This window comes from Pezoporus flaviventris, unplaced genomic scaffold, assembly GCF_033815535.1.
Source record: "Pezoporus flaviventris isolate CSIRO_AGI_PZ_B2104156 unplaced genomic scaffold, CSIRO_AGI_Pfla_v1 ptg000064l, whole genome shotgun sequence".
NCBI lineage: Eukaryota > Metazoa > Chordata > Aves > Psittaciformes > Psittacidae > Pezoporus > Pezoporus flaviventris.
In genome coordinates, this window is record NW_026892612.1 from 2,333,206 (window position 1) to 2,351,384 (window position 18,179).

General features: G+C 38.6%; 1 protein-coding gene across 2 annotated transcripts in view; it reads right to left on the bottom strand.

Moving 5' to 3' along the window:
* Positions 1–5,055: 5,055 nt before the first annotated feature.
* TRPM6 (transient receptor potential cation channel subfamily M member 6) overlaps positions 5,056–18,179 on the bottom strand; it is a 59,580-nt gene continuing 46,456 nt past the window's right edge. For both annotated transcript variants that reach the window (XM_061470829.1, XM_061470828.1), the window contains exons 26-29: positions 16,855–17,060; positions 15,012–15,063; positions 9,560–9,666; positions 5,056–8,441 (exon numbers count right to left, since the gene is read on the bottom strand). In XM_061470829.1, coding sequence (XP_061326813.1) covers positions 8,323–8,441; positions 9,560–9,666; positions 15,012–15,063; positions 16,855–17,060 — 484 coding nt within the window. In that variant the 3' untranslated portion in view covers positions 5,056–8,322. The remainder of the gene's footprint in view (positions 8,442–9,559; positions 9,667–15,011; positions 15,064–16,854; positions 17,061–18,179) is intronic.

Sequence of the window (18,179 nt, forward strand, 5' to 3'; positions counted from 1 at the left end):
TATCTTTTTTGTGTGAAGCTGTGACCTGAGATTGAGTGCAGCCTGGGATTCATAGCCAGCTCTCTCTCATTGCACTCTTCTTAAATACACTACACAGAGGAAGGAGCTCAGATATGACACCAATTTGTTAGGCAGAGATTCTTTCAGTTTAAGTGCTAACCATATTTTATTGATCAGAGATCATTTGAAGTAAACCACTGCCCTCATTTTGATGCACTGTGGTCCCATGCAGAAAACAAATCTTTTTTGCAACTCTGCAGTTGTTTGAAGTCAGCCGTAGGTCCAGTTTGCTTCTGGTTCACAGGTCCAAGTACCAACCACAGGGCATCATCTCAAACAGGCAAGCCAGGATCAAGAGTTGTTAGGATGTCTGCCAAAAATTATGTAAAATTACAGATATACAACCAGCATGACTGGACAGCGTGTGCTCTTAGCAAGTTAACGTAGGATAACAAGTTAAGCGCTTGATACATCAAATATTTGACAGACAGACAGATTGTCTGTGTCTCTCTGACAAGAGGGCGAGCAGGAACATTGTAAAGTGTGACAAAAGCAAATGTAAAGGCTTGCACATGGGATGGACTAGCTCCATGTAGCTGTACAGGCTGGAGGCCAGCTGGGTTAGGAGTTCTTTGCAGAAAAGGACCTGATGTTTTCAGTGAAACAAATAAAAGGTCTATGATTCTACATTTTTAGTGAACTAAAAAGCTAACAAGAGTTAACAGAGTGACTTGTGGCAAAAAGTATGTCAGGGTCTTAGGGTGCTAGCAGGCTCTGTAATCTCTTCCCTTCACTTATAGCTAAACTGCATTTGCTCTGGTACAGTGATCTGGGATAAGATTGCTATGAAAAGAGCTATGTGACAATGGGCCTTTGGAGGACACTGTCTCCTCCCCTAAGAGCCAAGGCCCTCAAGCTTGCTTTCTACCTGCACCTGCTCCATGCCTAGCTAGACAATGACCTGCGGCCTCCTCTTTGTGCCTCGACACCAGAGCTGCCCCATCATTGCAGCAGTGCCTGGCAATCAGAGCTAGTGGCAGCAAGCAGCACATGAACAGGCAGGAATGAAGTCAGCAGAAAATGTAGCCATCAAGAGCTGCAATGGACACAGGTTGAAATGAAGGAAATTAACAGTTGAATGCATGGAAACCTTTTTTAAAGGAAAAAAGCAAGAACAGATTGCCAAGAAAAGTTGTGAAATCACCTTTGCTGGAAAAAAAGCAAAATTTACCTGGTAAAGGGTGTGACCAACACGATCTAATTGTAACTGACTTGTGAAGAGAGATGGACTAGATGAACTTCAGAGGACAATTACAGACTGAGCTAATCTGTGTTTGAGTTGAGGACAGTCTTGGCTGTCATTTGCTCTACAGAGATCAAGGTCAATGTGAGATGCAATTAGCTGCACAGAGGTCATTCAGTGTCAGCCAGCTCTTACCGCATGACCAGGTCAATTTCAGAGCCAATTACCTATGCAAGGTAGTCACATAAGGTCAATCACAACCCTTATTTTCTGCCTAGTAGGTCATTTAAAGTCTTAACTTAGACCCAGTGAATTTCATGGGTATAGTATGAGGTCTACCTTGATATCAATTCCAGGTGAAAACAGACCTCATCTTTTGTCCAGGAACCATCTGGTTAACTTGAGATGCAACCAGTTGACAGTGGGATATTTGAGATCAGCAAAGTCCTTGTGTGCTTCCTAGGAGTCACTTGAAACAAACCTGAGATCTGTTTAGTTCCCTACAGATCATTTCAGGCCAAGAGTCTGGGGTCATTTGACATCAGCATAAGAGCCACTTACCTATTTGGGGATCACTCAAGGCCAATCATCAGCTGCCATTTCCTCCTTACGGGTCATTTGAAATTACCTTAAAATACATTTAGAGGCTCTCATCTGAGGCGAACATGAAACCCGAGTACCTGCTTGGGGTAATTTGAGGTTAAATGAGAGTCAATTAATCTGCCTGTGACCACTGGAGGTCACTATAGCTATTCAGGAAGGTCATCTGAGGTCAACTTGAGGGCAAATTAACCTGTCTGGGGTGGGGTTTAGCTGACATCACCATGAGAATCAGGTATATGCAAGGTGTTGTCTAAGGTCAACTAGGCTCTTGTTTAGAACCCAGGATCATCTGAGGTCCATATGACATCCAGTTACCTTCACAGAAGTCCTTTAAGGTCAACACTGTTCTCAATTGAAGGAAGAGCAATCATTTAAGGTCAGCTGAGAATTAAACAGCGAAGGTTCACTTGATGTCAACCACATAGCTTGTTAGGGTTCATGTGAGGTCAGCGCAGCCAGGCCTTAGTGACAGAGGTCATATAAGGTAACCTGAGACCCAGTTAATTGCTTAGTTTGTCATTTGAGATCAACCTGGACATCATTTGGTTTGTAGGAGTCATTAGAGGTCAATCATAGCCTTTGTTTCCTCTCTGAGGTCATCTGAGTTCAATCTGAAATGCAATTCTCACTGCAAGGTCATCTGAGGTCACCTGGATGGTTGTTGCCTAGATAAATTCAGGTAAACATGAGTTCTGATTACTTACAGGGGTCACTTGAGGCACAACTGCTCCTTGTTTGAGCCCAGGGCTCATCTAAGATCAGCTTTACACCCAATAAATTGCCCCAGAACATCCTAGCCTTGTTTTCATTCCACAAGCTATGTGAAGTCAAATTCAGAACTGACTAACTTGCATGTGAGCATCTGAGATCAACCTTAATTCCAGTTAGTTACCCAAAATTACCATTTGAGATCAGTCTGCCCTCCTTTGGTGCCCAGAGTTTACTTGGAGTTAATCCACACCACATTTCCTTAGGGTCACTTGAGGCCAACCTTAAATCTGGTTAATAGCACAGGGTAATTTGTGGCCATCTCTAGCTTTCATTTGTTGTTATGGAGTCTCTGAAGACCATTTTGGGCCTCCCTTGCTCTCCTTCATCAGTTACCGTGCAATAGGGACCTCTAAATTTATGCTCCCCAGTCCCTTAATTTGATGCACAGAAGATACTTAAGGTCCATGTTAGGCCTCTTCTCGCTTCGCTATTTTGTGGCCATATTCTGCTGCTATATTCTGCTAGCGTTCCTCACAGGTCAACCCCAGTCCTTTTGTGCTTCTCAAAGATTGAGAGTGGTCATAGCTCTTCTGTTCATTATGGCTATTTAATCTCAGTTTAGGCCTAATATGAGGGGGTTGCCACAAGAGTTCAAATACTTCGCCAGGTGGGTGCAGGCTGGGATAATCTGTAGTCATCTACTCTTAATTTGTCAACAGTAAGTTGAGCTCAGTTGAGTCCAACACTCTGCTGCAGGTTCAGGGGAGGTCAGCTACTGGTTTGATTAAAGGCAACCTACATAGCTTGATTTTAATCTCAACATTTAAATTGTGTTTAGTGGTCACCTCAGCTGAAAGCCGTACTTTGTATTGTGGAAGATGGTTACACAATGCTACCTACTAATCCAAGTTGCTCCGCAGAGGTTATCTGAAATTGAATATTCTTCTCATTTCTTGGGCACAATCTTACAGCCTGACCAAGTTTCACTCTCCAGTGTATTGTGAGGTTAAGGGTCAGTGCTGATTTAATGGAGTACTTTGTTCTGGTTCATGTGACACGACAGTTTGCTGCTCATTTTCAGAGGTCATGTAATGCTTCAAATTTCATAGCAGGGATGAACTGAGGAGAAGCACCACTTTTTTCATCATGAAGTGAGACACTCCTGCTGACACCAGGCCATCCGGATACACACAAATGATCTGCTTTGGGAAAGCCTGTCACATGCTACAGACCACAGAAACAAGATGACGTTAGCAGTATCTCCATGAGATTAGAGTTCAGCTGGGTAAAACAGCAGGAGAAAAGCTCAGAAGCCAGAGATTGTTCTTTGTACCTCAAACCCCATCTACTTCTTCCTCTCCCTTCTCCTCATCCTTTTTCACCTTCTCCATTCTCCCAGCCATGGATATACTAGACTGCTTGCACAATGTCTACACCTAAATCGTATTTGTTCAATAAAAACCTGAGAAATGGAAGGTTTTAGCCATCTGCCTAAATCCTTGACACAAAGAACACAGACAGACTTTCTAAGGCAAGAAAGTCACTGTTTTACTGCAGGACTTTTCACCCATTTTTCTTCTTTTATGTTTACCACTTCGTCACAACTGAAAACCAACATCTGAATGGAGAGAGGTTATTTAAAACACTAGTATTTGCTCTGTCCTGTTTATTTGTTCTGCCCTACAAACAGAACTGATGAAGCCAAGCAGGCAAATGAACAGAACATTGCAGCTGTTTACACACGCTTCTGTATCAAAAACGAAAATAGCTTTTGTTTGGTTTTAGTTTGAAATTTTTCTTGCCCAGCAACAGTTGCCATAAATTTGGGGATCAAACTGTTTCCCAGAATAATTCAAGATCTAACAAGTACAGTAAAGAAAAGCTGAAAAGCAGTAACAGATCTTGCAAAAGGTCTAGCAACAGGTCAAGGGGTGACAACTCTGCTGTGATCACAGTTGATGTAAATGCCTGGGTCATTCAAGACAGACTTTTCTTTATTTCTGAGATGACTTTTTCAAGCAAGAAGTGACTGGCATCAACATCCTAAGAATGGAGGACAGATACAAAAGGTAGCTGACAAAAAATAAAACTTTTGACAATTAAATCAGTGAAACACCACTTACATCAGCTCGTTTATACTACTGGCTGTACACGCTTTTTACATCACAGATATAGAATTAGACTAAAAAATAAAACAGCCATGTTAAAGGGATGATGTTTATTTTTCGTAAATCTGTAACAGTGATTTGGTCAGTAAAGAAGTTTTGTAAGAATTTAGCATGCAACTTAGAAAAAATCTAGAGTCTATTGAACATCTATTAAATTATGATCTAATAAATAATGAAAACATCTCATAAAATATCTACTCTCTGCTTCTGTAAAAAGAGATTTTTACTTATGGGACAGTGTAGAAATATTCTTGCTGTAAGCATATTGACTACAAGATTAGAAACTAATGCTACTACATCATTAAAACAAAAGAAGCGCTGGCAACCACATGAGAAATTAATTCCTGTTTATTATTTTGAGATTAAAAATAAAAATAACTGTATTATTTTCTGTATGTTACTTTCACCTATTTCCCTTAGTGCTTGGAAACATATTATTTCATTCTACACCTGTCAAGAACAAACATTTTGAAAATGTGTTTTTATTCTTTTGAAACGATATGAAATAGACTGACAAAACCACAGCAGATATAAATCCATTTCTAGAAAATACAGATGCAATATCCCTTTTGTCTTTATTACACTAACAATAAATGAATAACCCTGAATATGCCACAACTATGAATAAAATGAAAAAAGCCTTCCTGAGAATGAGGTTTGCAATTTCTGAATATTCTTCATGTTTAAACTACATCTCCAATGCAACAGCTGCCACAAACACATTTTGCTTTGAGTAATCTCAACTGAATTCCTAAGTAAGATTATTTTAAGCTTATATTACAGTGTGAGTTTATAAATACTTTGGTTTCAATTTTTTTTTCCCCAAAACTTTACTGCCTAACTTATTTGAGCAAAGTTAGCAGGACTTCTTTTCCTGAACCTACCAGAAGTATAAAATAAAATCCTATATGTGCTTTTAAGCAAAAACAAACTTTGAAATTAATAATCAGAAAATCCTGCAGTTTGACATGCAATATTTCCTCTTCCACACTAGCTGTCAAACAGCTAGAGAAAGAACCCTGTCCCGCACATCCTTCATTCCACATGCACCATAATTTTAGTGTGGGGCTTGTCTGTTAAAGGCTGATGGGATTTTTTCCTGTTTTCAGTGGCATGGGCTTCATTCAATCTGAGGCCAGTATGTAGGCATCAAAAGACAATCTAAAGAATGCATAGAATTTGTAGTATGGAATACATCAAGGACTCAAAAGAAATAAAACCAACTTTACAAATTATTTTAATTATAACTTATTACTGAACTGTGACAAAGCTGGGAGGGGGTCTTTAACCAAATATTCAAATCTACAGTTTAGTGCAACTGGAATTATACCTCCCCAATAAAATGCAAAAAAAGAAAGGTGAGGCAAAATTAATCACCCGCAGGATCACTGGAATTTTTCAGCTTAGTGTCTCCATGAACGGGAAACTTAGTGCTAGCATACCAGTATATAATGGAACAATTCCAAATGCCTCCTTTTCCTGTTTCATCACATTAATATTTCATACTGAGTGAAATAAAGTATCAAGCAAGTTTCTATCAACTATATTTTAACACAGATTAGTGTCTTGCAAGGATGCCCAATTCAAGGCAAATTGTGGGTAGTAGGTAACTTCATGGGAATTAACATGATTGAAGAAGATGAATCTACACTGAGCTATATACCGTAAGAATTCTTACAAGTATCGCTATTAACGCAGAATCCACTCACTCCTGAAGGCAACAAGGAGGGTTGTCAAGAAAAGATCACCAGAAGTATAACTTGTGTATATCTTCAAAACTTTAAGAGAAACAAAAGGTGCTCAGCCCCAGCCTTCTGTGGAGTTTATTTTTAGTGTTATATATATGTGTTCAGAATTTATGGAAATGATTGAGGAAAACAACACTATCAGGACAGAGCTTAAATTGTCCTTGGCTTTAAAGATATATTTATGTGTTATTTAACTTCACTGAATTTGAAGTCATACTAACAATTAGAGATCCTGTAGTGAAAATTCTGCCTTTAAAGTATATAAGTATGCATGTAAGTCCATATCTCCATAAAGCCAAATTTTAAGACGATAATCACTGCAAGCAGAACTACTACCTTACCAGCAAAGGGATCAAAATCCACCATCATTCTGTAGAGATACAGTTAAACAATCTATTTCACAGTCAACCTAAACATTCAGATACATTGAATTACTTCCAAAAAAGCCAAAAAGGAGTACATTTTTTGCAAAACAAACAGTATATTCTAACGGGGTTTTCTGTTAAAATATGTTTCTTTTAAACTATTTTTAAAAAGATAAAAAATAAGAAAAATCTTTCCAGGATGCTCACGGGAACTAGCATCTCAGCTGAACATAGTCTGAGTGATTATTTCTATGCCATCTTCAATACCATAATCAATATGAAAACTGGGAACATATAACTTTCAATACCTATGTATAGATAGACATTTTCTAACTATAAAAAATGAATGACAGATCATAACAAATAGCTCCCTTAGGCATTAAAATTTACTATAGCTGTAGTGGATATATGATTTTGTTTCTTATTCAAGTATAAAGTTTTCTGTTGACTTACATTTCAACATTAGGTATTTCTACTCAATACGAAAGTGCAAAGTTGCTTTAATGATAGATGTTAACTGTAATACAACACTGGTTGTATTAGAGATATTTCTCCTGAGCACTTCATTTCAATCTTTAAAAAATCATATTCCACAGTTGATTTTTGTGTTTTGTGAACTTCTACTGAAATCAGATAATATCAACAGAAACAGATGCAGATGCTGCAAAAGCATAGATATAACTGCACCACTGTTAAATGAAGGTACTACATACAGCCAGACACTGACAACAAGAAGTTACATACCAAGTAGAATATATTATTCTTTGTGACTTCTAAAATCTTTGTTGCAAATTACAACTTCAAAACATGCTGAAGCTAAAATATTATAAAGAAAGGCTGATCCTGGTTAAAAGTCGAATCACATTCAAGGTTATTTTTCATGTTTGTTAAAGAGCATAGATTTATCAATTTCGTGAACTCAAAATGAGGAAGGTCAATTATGCTTGTGGGTCTAATTACCTAATCCTTTATTGTTCAACTTTCTTGTTATGTGAAAAGAATTCAAACTGAAGCTCCCACAAAACTTTTCAGTCTACTTGCTATATCAATGACTACTGTTTAAAACACTAATCCATTACTCGTATATTCTTGGTTTGTCTCTGCATCAAAATCAACAATATAGAGCAGGTATTCTGCAATTTCCTGGAGAGCCTCCTATGCCCAAGAAGAGTGAACATGGGGCGGAGTGGGGTCTGCCTCTGAAAAGTAATGATTTGTACATGTGTATACATTCAGTTATTTACTAAAGAGGAGAAAGAGAAACATCAAGTCACTCCTCCTTGGAAATATGCTTGTCACAGTCATTTTCCTAAGAAAGCACCACTTGGAACCCTAATTCACACTTAAAAATCCACAAACAAACAAACAAAAAACCACTGACAGATGCTGCACTCAGACACCTGCATTTCTGTTCTTCTGGACTGACCCATGACAGTGATAAGCAGGAACATGGAAGCACATGGGCTCTGCTCACAACCACTGCTTCACAGCCGCGTATCATACTCCAAAGGCTCATCTGCATCATCAGCTTCTCTGGTGCTTGTCTCCATTTCTGTTTCCAAGGCTGGACTGACCCTTTCCAGTGTGCAGTCACTTCTCAAATCTATGGCAAGAAAATAAATAAAATGATGCAGCAAAATAAATGTTTGAAAAGCATGTACAACCCAGGCAGCATCCAACCTGATAAAAAAGGTAGTCTGCTAGCTGTCTCTAGAAGAGACAGGGGAATAAGACCCCTGGGGGACCCAAAAATGGTGTGAGCTGGTATGAAAGAACCTGTTCTGACTGTATTAATTCAGCTGATCTTTCCGCCTATTACCTCTAGCTGCCATAGACGCAAATAATAAAAACCATTAACACTACAGTTTCTGTTTCAGAATAAAACAGCAATTACTCCTCCATGTAGGTACTAAAGAGAAATCACTTGCCCCTAGGAAAAAACAGGTGGACACAAGAGGTTCCACTTAAACTTGAGAAGAAACTTCTTCTCAGTGAGGGTGACGGAACACTGGAACAGGCTGCCCAGGGAGGTTGTGGAGTCTCCTTCCCTGGAGACATTCAAAACCCGCCTGGACACATTCCTGTGTAACATTATCTAGGTGTTCCTGCTCCGGCAGGGGGATTGGACTAGACGATCTTTCGAGGTCCCTTCCAATCTCTAGCATACTGTGAGGTGGGTGGAAATTCATCCAGCATGGCAATCTGTTTTGGTTTTGTGTCTTTTAAAATCTGCCCTATATCAAAAATAAGCATATTCTACCAAATCTAACACAAATAGGCAACACAATTCTCCAACTAAGCAGAAGGAAAGGCTGCATTGTATAGGATCCTACCCTATGGCCAGGAAACCTTCAGTGAGTTTTCCCTCACCTAATCCATTGCCAATTTTCAGATTGTTACTCTTTCTGACTCTAAAATTATTGCTGATGTTACCTGTAGTGATGACTGAAAAAATGAGCTATCATTTTGCAAAGCAAAGGAAACAATTCAGTGGGAAGTTTTCAGGCTCAATGCTAACATCAGATTGATCAGCTCCGACCCTTATACAGCTGCTGGGCAGAAGAGCAATATGCTCATATCCACCCTTGCAAACAGATAGTGTGCCTGCTATAATCTTTCAGCTCAATAGAATTTTGGTCCTTGTGCTTATAGCATGCTTAGGCCTTTACTTCCTTGCACTTAAAAAGTTATAGATAGATTCAAAATCTTTACTTTGCATACCAGGAAGTTTCAGCCTCCTGCAGCAAGAGTTACAACGGTGCTTTGTGATGAAGTTTCTTATTGCACCTTCTCCTAGGTTTGCTGGTCCAAATACCATCTTTCCAGATCTAAAAGAAAAATTATTAAATAATCAATGAACTCAAAATAAAGCAACTATAGGGGAGAGAGATAATAATGTTTTCTATTTTGTAAATCAGAGATACATTAGCTCTTTGCATATAGACAATCAAAGCTTAGTACATGCACATCACAAGTTTCTTAGTTCCAGCACAAGAAAACTGCCAGTTCTGGTAAGGTATTAGCCTACATATACCCCAAACCACTTTTTCCTCCTGCTGCATCTGAGATAGGCTCTAAAGGGAGACAGAACAGACTGAGCAATTCCTACAAAAATGCTCAAAGAAAATTTGGGCACAGAAACATTTAGACAACATATGCTAGAATCTGACTGTTGCCGAGTCTCATCAAGCAAATGGTTTGGTCCCAGTTTTGATGGTCAGCACCTGGGAACAAACCAGAGCTTGCAGTGACTTACTAGTACCTTATTTAAGAACAGAAAGCCAAAAGCAAGCAGAGCCCTAGTCACATTAAGATGCACTACAGAAAAAAACACAGTATGTTGCTGACAAGCAAAGCTTTAAAATTTATTGGCTTCTTCCTATACTCATTTCCATGTGTCTGCACTCTGGCCAATTCAGCAACATTACTAGAAGATCCATTTGTGGAAGTATATTGCATATTCTGAATGCAGCTGCCACAATCACAAACAGAAGCAAGCTATGCACACACATGTATTAGAAGTACCACATAATTATAACAGATTCTTGTTACAACAGATTCTTGAAAGATAAGTGTTCATTAATTTTAATACTGCTCAACCATTATTCTCAAGAATTTAATTGACATTCTAGACATCACAGAACACAGCACACAAGAAACATTTCCAAAGAAACTTTATGAATGCTAGTATTTTATTTTAATGATATACAGAGTGTAAACAACACATTTTAAATGTGAAATCAATTACAGCTCTGAAAAGCTACAGAAAAAGATTTTAACTCTTGCAAATCTATCTAATCCACACTAACAAAATATATTCGCTCTAAATAAAGCCGTTTTGAAATATAACACCATCCACTTTCACACAGGAAAAAAGCGATGATTAGCCAAAACTACTATAGAAAGCTTAGTCTCCAAGTTCTGGTAGATGCTAAAGACTGTCTCCTGGATCATCTGAAGGTCCAATCAGCCTTTACTGCAAATTAGTACATCAAATGAAGCAAGAAGTGAAATATTATTTAAGTGCCATATATACACTTTAAATGACATGATGCTACATAGTCATTTCTATCCCTTGGTATAATCTGGTAAAATGCCAAAAAGAATAGAACATAATTATTTGCTTGGGCAGGCATAGGAAATTGAGAGGACTTCACTAACTCCAAGGCTACAAACCCACTCTGGTACTTCGTCCGATCTTTTATTCCATGCAAAGTGCAGAAAATAGCACAAGACGGACTGATAATTTTCTCATGCTTTCGTGAGGTGAACAGGAATACTGTCTGCAACATACATGAAGCAATCTTCCCTCTCTGTCTAGCACTGGCAATGGTTCAAGAGGAATACTGCATTTAAATTTGGAAAATTATTTCAAGAAATATGAGGGTAAATTGGTAAAAATAACAAGAATGAGCAGCAGTCTAGAAATCATGGCACACATGAAAAGATTAGGGAGTAGCCTAAAAAGGAAAACAAAATACAAAACAAAAGAAAACAAACAAAAAAGAAACAAACAAGCAAACAAAAAACCCCAACAACAACAAAAAATACAATAAAACAAAAACAAACAAACAAAAAAAACCAAACAAAAATACATTGAGGAAGAAGATAGTGACTGAGCTTTCTGCAATATTTTTTTTTACCTGTTGACAGTAAGCAGGACCAGAAAGAAATATTTCAAGATGGAAATCAAGAAAAATCTTTCAGACAGTAATGATAGGTCTGTGAAGATTTTAAGGTCATCCTTGGAAAACTTGAAGATTTGTCTGTACAAGACCTATAAAGCCAGGAATGACCCGATGCAGAAGAACCAGCTGAACATTTCAGGTCCCTTCTAATCCTACAAATATGTTACAAACAAGGTCACTCCCCTGGTTATTCAAGTTCTGATTTTATCTCCAAGGAGAGAAAAATACTGAGCCCAGCTTTCCTGTTTCCCAAGCAGTTGCATTAATGTGAGCTAATGGGCTTAAAAAAACAAAACATGCTCCTCCTTTTGTACAGAACCTTACTTACTAGTTATGCTCCATTAATGCATGTCAGATTGCACCAGGTTGGTGCTGGCCAGCAGGCAGGTTAACATAGTGCTAAAGCAGAGTGCTTCTTATAGTCTAGAGCTGCAAATACTCAAAGCAGACGATAAGATATTTAACAGGGCTTACTGATGGAAGGTAAAGGACTGTGGGGGGCTTCATGGCAAGTAGCATCTCCCCAGGGAGGTGCCCAAATCATTTATTCAGTATGTTTTTGTAGAGGTAGCTTCCAGCCCACCTGTTTCAGTTGTGCACATTTCTACAGCAGAGGTTCAGTTCATGCAGATGTTTTGTCTACTGGCAGCAATTCAACCATAAATTGTTTGGCTGGAAGCACACAGCTTGCTAAAATTCAATAGATTTGTTCATCAAAACAAATGCTAATAAGTAGCTTCAGCGAACATGGTCTCTGCTCATTACTAAAACCTGCAGCCCATCACTATCTGCTTGAGTGCTTTCAAAAGGGAGAGTAAGAGACCTAGCACCTCTGACTCCTTTTCACATATTTGTAATGGGATTTTTGACTACCAGCATCCCTTTTCTCACCCCTCTCAGCAGGCTTAATGCATTAGTTCTATCCAATTTAAACTCAGCCCACTATTTTTCTCATCTCCAAAGCTGCTCGACAGACAATCTGCACAGTATCCATGAAAGCTTTACCAACATGGACTTTGTTGTGGATTTGGTGAGTAGTACACACTAAAAAAGGCATCCAGAATACTGCTTATGAGGCAATTCTTCCCAACAGCCAGGCAGTACAGGAGTTTGCAGGGACTGCACTGTCATAACCTTGCTGCTGTGCCTCTATTACTTCTGGTTTTTAAGGAAATCCTTTCGTTAACATTACACCTGCCTTGTTTGATCACACATACATTTTATGAAGTGCACATGGCCAGATCTTCAACCAATGTTAAATATCCATGAATTTACACCAATTTACATCAGCTCGGGATCTGTTGAGACATCACAGTATCTGACATACTTTCCAAAGAAATCTGTTATTTTTGTCTTGGTGCTATATATAAAACCAAGCCAGAACACACTACCACAGAATTAGAGTTCATCATTTGCCATTACAAAGTCCAATTCCAGGCACGCAGTATGTATGAAAGAAAGGACTCATTACAAGGTAAATACATGAGCCCCTAAATCAATGGAATTACAGAAGCAAAACTTAAATAATTTAAACATAAGTAGTCCTAAAGTTTGAATCACTCCCATCAGACAGATACCATCTATTTTCTCTCAGGCTTCTAAGACAGCGTGAGCTCAAAGCAACTTTTGAGGCAGCATGCATGATTTGATTAAATATCTTACCTACAAATGAAAACTTCAAACAGATCTTGGTACTGCCAGAAATATTTATCTTGTGAGCAAAGGAAGGTCAGAGCAAAGACAGTGCTTTTACATTGTTATTGTTATGACTATTTTAGAAAGTGTTTCTTAGAGCTGGGTATCTGCTCGCTGCTTACAGAAACCATCCATCATTTCACTGTCTTACTCCTTTAGATAACTGTATCAAAACAATATAGTTTCACAACTTGCTGTTCTGAAGATTTCCCCAAACTTACATCAAAACTGGTCTTGATTAATTAATCAACACTTCTCTTGAACTAGGACTTACCTGTTTTGAAGATGGTAAAAACAAAGCAATAAAAAATTCTGAAAATAAGATCTGTGTGATCAAATTTTAGTAAGCATGACAAAATTATTTAATAACAAAAATAATCCAGAACACTAATAAACATGCACTTCAAGAGCATATAGATAAATATCATTTCTATTTTAAAGAGGATAAGCTGAGTTGCCAGGTGAGTGGCCACAGTCTTCAGTAACAGCTATTACAGTTTATCCTACCACTGATATAAAAAAATCCACTTGAATGGTAGCAAACCAGATTTCCATACATCTGTAGCAATACTTTAAAATGTTTGCTGAAAATTGATGAACAGCTGCATGACCAACCTCTCTGCCTCTCTATCTTAAGCTATTCTTCTGTCCTATGACCCACTTAGGGCAAAAACTTAGTCATTGTGAGGTGTTCGGCGTATTTTTGATGTTGCTTCCAAAATAAATATTATGTGGCTGATACACCTACATTTATAATTTAAAAATCATAAAACATTAATACAGTCATTTATTACTAATCTTATTAATTAGATATTAATAATGGTCTCAGAATTAACAGCCTGCTTTCAAAATTAACTTGCTATGAGTTCTAGGCAAGTCATCTGATATTTCTATAGTTAATTGAGCTTTGTATTAAATCAGACTATTCATACTTAAATCTTCCTTCCAAACATTAGAAACCTCTTCAGCCAGATGACATGAACTGACCAAGAGGGAGCCAAGCTGAACACAAGACAGTGGAGGAGCAGAAGTGCCAAGGCACAGGCTGGAGATATGTATGGGCTTAGGGAGAATTTCCATAAAAAAGGACCCTGCAGGACAGCAACTATCAACACTACTGCTTCTCCTTTCACTACAGCAAATACTAGTTAGGAGCAAGGTTACAGGATGGGAGAATGACCATGGTTCTGATTCTGAAATCTGATGCATGAAGGCAGACTGCTATTTCTGTAGTCTCTCCAGTTTTTGTAAGTTTTCACACATGATTTATCATCTGCATATCATGGCTTTGAGATTGTTAATGTGTAGCAAGCTTAAATGTACCACTAGAACCTATCAAAAAGATAAGAGATCCAGAAGCCCTTTCCTCTAAAACCACTGTGGCCCCATATAGTCCATGGAACAGTGGCCAGGGGAAACCAGTTGGGTTTAACATTTAAGTTACTGATGACCACCTTCAGTACAAATTTGTGAAGAGACTTACAGGGTCTTCTGTCTCTTGTTCCTGCTCTCCCTTCACAGCTCTGGAAAACTCCTGTGCCCTTAGCACAGCAACACAGGCTCTTCCCACCTTTCATACACCACTCACCACACATTGGGAGCTGGAACACCTGCAGTCCTTCTAAGCACAGCAGAGTATGGTTTCTCTCCACTGTCATCAATACTTTCATTTAACTCAAACACAGTGTGAAAAATAACTATGTCTCTCACAGATCATAAAAAACACCCTAACTACAGACTGTTAGCAGAACGTGTGAAGCAAATGATAATTTCATCAGAAATAAACCTACTTTTTGTCTTCAGGTTTAATTACAGATGGATCCGTAAGGTTTTCCCCAACACCTACAATAAAATCAACACCTGTGTGTTACAAAGGAAGGTAATCACAATTTCATAATCTGGCACTTCCAAAAATGTAAATATCCGTGTTCATACTGTCTCATAATTAAAGTGATCATGAGTTAAAAAGAAAATGCAATGAGTATAAAAATCTGTTAGGTAGTGGCAAACATAGAGTTCTTATTACAGTCCTGACTTCAGTTGCTTTGAGGTTTATTTATATGTAGATGGCAGGCTTATGCAAATGCACTAAATATTATGCTGAAACTCAACTAAGCAAAATGTGAACAACTCTAAGACTGCTACTTAAATTGGAGTAAAGGTATTAATCAGATGTGGATCTTATGGATATGAAAATATCTACTCTCGGATACATGTTCTTTTCAAGGTAACAAACATAAGCCACAACTCTGTTATTTGCAGATGCTTGGATCTGTTATCTCTTTTTTTCTTCTGGGTGGCCACGGAGGCTTATTAAATAAATTATTTCATTATGATACCTGAATGCTAATATCTATGTTACATTTTTCCCCAAATTGATGACATACTACCGTTTTACCAAAAAGCTTTTTTCTTGAATCCAAGTAAATTATTTTGCTGTGAATGAAATATCCTCAGATTGCAACACTTTTCAATGAAGGTCATTTCAGTTGATGTAAATTAGACAAAATGTGGTGTGTATGTATGTGGAGATGGCCCAGGCAATATATAGGAAATCGTGATATAGACTAATCCTATTAGAACTCCAACAGGATCAGCCCTTGCACTTTTCCTAAACTCCAGATTAGGGAACTAGAAGATAAACACAAGGCAAAAACTAGAGCAGATTTCAGTTTGTTTGAGATGGGAATTGAAGCTCCAGTCTTGATGAGATTTACATAGATGTTTAAATTCTCCATGTCTGAGCCAACACAGTTGGTCTGGAACTGTCAAGAGTTGCATAATAAACTTAAGCAAACTTCAGACAAATTCTAGTATGCTATGGTGAAGGCACAATCTTCCTGTATTTTTTTTCATATGCAGATAAAACCAAATGAAGGCAAGGATGGCATTATAAGTTTATTTTGCATAATAAGCATGTCTTTCTTGTAATTCACAACATATTTACATTTTTTGGCATCCAGAAGCTAAGTCGTTGTCTATCCATACACATTTTTCGTGACAGAAATGACAAACAATAGTGTTTGTACTGTTTGATGGGTGATGTTCATCTTCTGAACATTGTCAACTGTTTTATCTCTTTAAAATATGCCATGTTCCCACTTACACATGTACAGTAAAGTGATCACATGCTCTTTGAAGGAGTCGCAAGACTTTGTGAATAGCACTCAGGTTTGTAGCTTATGCAAACTGCTTACAGATTTATTAATATGAACAGTAAAATATACAGATAGCACTTCACACTTCTGACAGATATACACATATCATGTGCATAAACATGTGGGTACGCTTGAATCTCTGGATTATTTATATATGTTAATAAAAATATCTTAACTGTGGAGTGAGGTTTTTTTCTGCTGGCTGAAATGTTCCTTCACACTTTATCTACTTGCTCTTTTGCCCATTGAACCTAGATGTATTTGAAGTCAAATTATTTTCCCTTTACATCTACATTAATCTAGAGTGTCTGTGGATACCCATTTACCAGTGCCACACAACAGATACCCAGGGGGTTCTTGAGCTTTGCCAGTATGTCAATAAGAACAGAATTTGGACCATTCCACAGTATTACATTGTTTCTTTAGGTAATTGCTTTACATTGGGTGTCAAATAGTGATCTCTGCTACAAGTCACCTTGCAAATCCAGGACAAGGAGCTCCCCACGGGTGTACACGTAGGTCCAGTGAGAGAAAGCCAGCATCAGCTCTTCCAGCAAGCTGCTGGGGGTAATCTCATCCCCATTATTGTTGTTGTACTTCCGAAACTCGCCAGTCATGTACTTCTCAATGGTCAGCCACTGGTTCGCTGAATGGCAGTAGATGAGGAAAACTTCCAGGAACCTGTAGGTACAAATGCTGTCTATCAGGGCCTGGCAGGATAATGAATATTCTCACAATCATCACACAGCATGATGTAAAGCAAATATACCATAAAGAAGGACACATCTTCCCTAATTGGAGCATTTGAACAACAGGAGATAACAAATGGTGGGCAGCACAAAGGCTTTTTCAGTTTGGTAACTCTCAAAACAAAGTACTTTTATCAGAAAATATAGTTCATGCACAAACAACAAAACCTGGTTTACTCTATCCTACCATATCATAGAATCATAGAATAGTTAGGGTTGGAAAGGACCTTAAGATCATCTAGTTCCAACCCCTCTGCTGTGGGCAGGGACACCTCACACTAAACCATCTCACCCAAGGCTTTGTCCAACCTGGCCTTGAACACCGCCAGGGATGGTGCATTCACAACCTCCCCAGGCAACCAATTCCAGTGCCTCACCACCCTCATAGTAAAGACCTTCTTCCTTATATCCAGTCTAAACTTCCCGTTTGAGTTTTAACTCATTACCCATTGTCCTATCACTACAGTCCCTAATGAAGAGTCCCTCCCCAGCATCCTTATAGCCCCCCTTCAGATACTGGAAGGCTGCTATGAGGTCTCCACGCAGCCTTCTCTTCTCCAGGCTGAACAGCCCCAACTTCCTCAGCCTGTCTTCATACAGGAGGTGCTCCAGTCCTCTGATCATTCTCGTGGCCCTCCTATGGACTTGTTCCAACAGTTCCATGTATTTTTATGTTGAGGACCCCAGAACTGGACACAATACTGCAAGTGAGGTCTCACAAGAGCAGAGTAGAGGGGCAGGATCACCTCCTTCCACCTGCTGGTTCCGCTCCTTTTGATGCAGCCCAGGATACGGTTGGCTTTCTGGGCTGCAAGCGCACACTGAAGCCAGCCCATGTTCATTTTCTCATCAACCAACACCCCCGAGTCCTTCATTGCAGGGCTGCTCTGAATCTCTTCTCTGCCCAACATGTAGCTGTGCCTGGGATTGCTCCAACCCAGGTGTAGGACCTTGTAAATGAACTATACCAAACTGTTTATGTTTATTGTATAAAAGATACTTCTTACTTAAATCTAAGTAACAGCATGAAGAAGCTTATTTTGCCATCACA